The sequence below is a fragment of the Lissotriton helveticus genome, chromosome 8, assembly GCF_964261635.1.
Source record: "Lissotriton helveticus chromosome 8, aLisHel1.1, whole genome shotgun sequence".
NCBI classification, from domain to species: domain Eukaryota; kingdom Metazoa; phylum Chordata; class Amphibia; order Caudata; family Salamandridae; genus Lissotriton; species Lissotriton helveticus.
The window spans coordinates 1,374,361,835-1,374,364,544 of NC_136069.1; the positions used below are offsets into that span (position 1 = coordinate 1,374,361,835).

General features: G+C 48.0%; 1 protein-coding gene across 1 annotated transcript; it reads left to right on the plus strand.

Moving 5' to 3' along the window:
* Positions 1 to 1,816: 1,816 nt before the first annotated feature.
* LOC144773897 (protein LDOC1-like) lies at positions 1,817 to 2,335 on the plus strand. Its single transcript, XM_078658966.1, has one exon. It carries the CDS (start codon positions 1,817 to 1,819, stop codon positions 2,333 to 2,335), a length of 519 nt encoding a protein of 172 aa, XP_078515092.1.
* Positions 2,336 to 2,710: the final 375 nt, after the last annotated feature.

Consider the following 2,710-nt stretch of genomic DNA (forward strand, 5'->3'; position numbering starts at 1 on the left):
AAGGCTGCATTCTATTTTCTTGCATATAAATAAAAGGAACTAGAGTACAGGGAATCAGTAGATACAATTGTTGCATATAAGACTAGGGAAAAACAATTCAAAAATAAAAGCTCAATTAGAAAGCGTGATTAAAGAGCAAGTCATTATTTTTGACTCATTTTTAGGAGTTTTTAAAGAAATTATACATTTAGAAAGACATTACTAAATAGGATGTAGTCAATCCATATATCTGAAATATTAATTTACTTGAGTTAGAGGGCTATTTTATTTACTTTCAGGTAACGTAGAGGGTGGTTACTGTGTTCCTGTTGAATGTTAAAAGAAATGCTGTTTCTATCCAAGCTCCAATATTGATGAGACCCTCACCCCTGCTGTGTACAATGAACATGACCTTTACACAACCTCCATACACTGCGGCCCGTTTAGTCTGTCTACCATGGCCGCAGATGCATTACGCGTTAGACAAACGTACACACGTGTTGTCAGGAACTGATTCTTGGAATACAGTGCGCCTGCCTAATGACTTTGAACTACAAGTCCCAGAGAGCCATGCGGTGAGTATGCGGGAACTATAAGAGCTTCCTGAACCCGGGAGACGGGTTGTATTGGATTCCGTGTGTGCATCGGTTTGTTTGCGGTGCGAATTTGATCTTTGATTTGGAGAGCCGTGGTGCTTTGCTAGGTCCCGCGAAGACACGGCCGACTTCGGATTACTTTGGTGGTGGTGGGAGGAAGGGCTCTTTCTCCCAGCTGCTTCGACGCCGTGAGTCGGATGACTCACAGGTACGGGTCCTGTGGTGTTTCGCCGGCTCCATTCGCGAAAACACAGGCCCGCCATTATCCGGATTTTTTGTTGCGGATTAAGAGAGGATCAGCTGATTCTTTCCAGGGGTGCGTGGTGCTTCGCTGCTTACTGAGCGAAGACACGGACACCCGTTATTCAGACATCCCGGCGAACAGAGGAGAGGCGCTGCTTGTTGGTTCTGTATCGCCTTGCTCAGAGGAGTTATCTTCTTTGATTGAATCGCCTTGAGTGGAAGCCTTCATCTATCTGATTATTCTGCTTATCTTCAAGTTACCCTTGGGACGCTATCTTAAACGAAGGAGCCCGGAGACTCTGTTGACTTCTTTCCGTTTCTGCGGTAAGGTAACGAGGAGTACTTTCCACTCAGGAGACTCCTGTGTTTTATTTATCTTTTCTTTGGGGGGGGGTGAGTTTGGTGCATGGTATATCTTCGCTTCTGTGACGTAACAGAAGGAACATTGGAATATTTTTGGATCTGCAAAGGGCTGTTATATCCAGGAACTCTGTCTTTCTTGTACCTGGAGGGGAGTCCTGTTATGATTTCCAGGTATGTAAGGTTGTAGGCATTCGAACACTGAGAGGGAGGGGCTATATCGAACAGAGGAATAATGACCTGTGTTTGTATTCACAGGACATAGTCCCAGAGTTCCAAGGTCGAAGAGACCCCAGAGTACTCCTTGGTCACCCACTTCCTTTATTCGAGGTAGACGGAGCTTCCAAGGGAATCACAGGGAGGGGGGTCCTGGAGAACGGACACCAGACTGCACTAATGGTTTGTCCTTTATAATTTCAGGTTGCCAGCCCGCAGAGCACCCACCCGGCCCCCTCTTTTTTCCCTTGCCGGATCACCTCTAGGCTCTGGGTTCTACATAGAACCAGGCCTGGGGAGATCCGGAGGTGGACCCTCTATAGCAACACCCGGATCCCGAATAGCATCAGAATACTTGACAGAATCCAATACCCACGAAACACTGCTCTTCCTGGTCCGAGTGTTCCTTTAGAATGGCTACCATGGACGATGTGCTGCAGGCACTAGTGCTGGTTCAACGGGAGCTGGCTGATTCCAAAGCGGAAACCGCAGCTCTGAGAGAAAAGGTGGATAGGCAAGCATGCAACCCGTTTGATGCTTCTTCATCCAACCCCCAGATACATGTCACGGTGCCTCCCCCTGTTCCGTTGGCTACGCCAGAACGATATTCAGGGGATCCCCATAAAATCCAAACATTTCTCACCCAAATAGCGTTACACTTCTCGTGTAGACCAGCATCCTTCCCGAACAATCTGTCAAGGGTCGCTTTTGCAATCTCGTATCTTTCATGGGATGCGGCCGATTGGGCGGTTCCACTGGTACGGAACGATAGCCCTCTGCTTTCAGATTGGGAAGGGTTCAGAAAGGAACTTGAAAGAGTGTTTGACCGTAGGGCTACCACGTTTAGCGCCGACAAGGAGTTGTTAACGCTTAGACAGGGAAAAAAAGATTTGGTGTCCTATATGATGGTGTTCAACCGTCTGATAGTGGAGACTGCCTAGCCTGAAGAAAAGAGGATGTCCCTCTACTACCAAGGTCTGTGTGAAGAGATGAAGGATGTGCTGGCGCAGATAGTCCCACAGCCTACCTCATGCATTGACCTTATTAATCTCACCTTGAGGTTGGACCATCGCATGGCCGATAGACATGGGGGTAGTCGAAGGGGAGACAGGGCACCGCCGGTGAATGATCAGGAGAACAGAAACATGGCTTCCTCTAAGGAAGCAGGGCCCGAACCCCTGGATATCGGAGCAGTTCGACCGCCGTTGTCCAGGACAGAAAGGGAGTCCAGAAGAGCCCAAGGTTTATGTATGTACTGTGGTCGAAAAGGACATTACGTCCAAGACTGTCCATCCAAACCCAAGAAAAGAAACACC

Bases quoted from the DNA above. Each gene is read 5' to 3' on its own strand.
- LOC144773897 (XM_078658966.1), top strand. From the start codon at position 1,817: ATGGACGATGTGCTGCAGGCACTAGTGCTGGTTCAACGGGAGCTGGCT.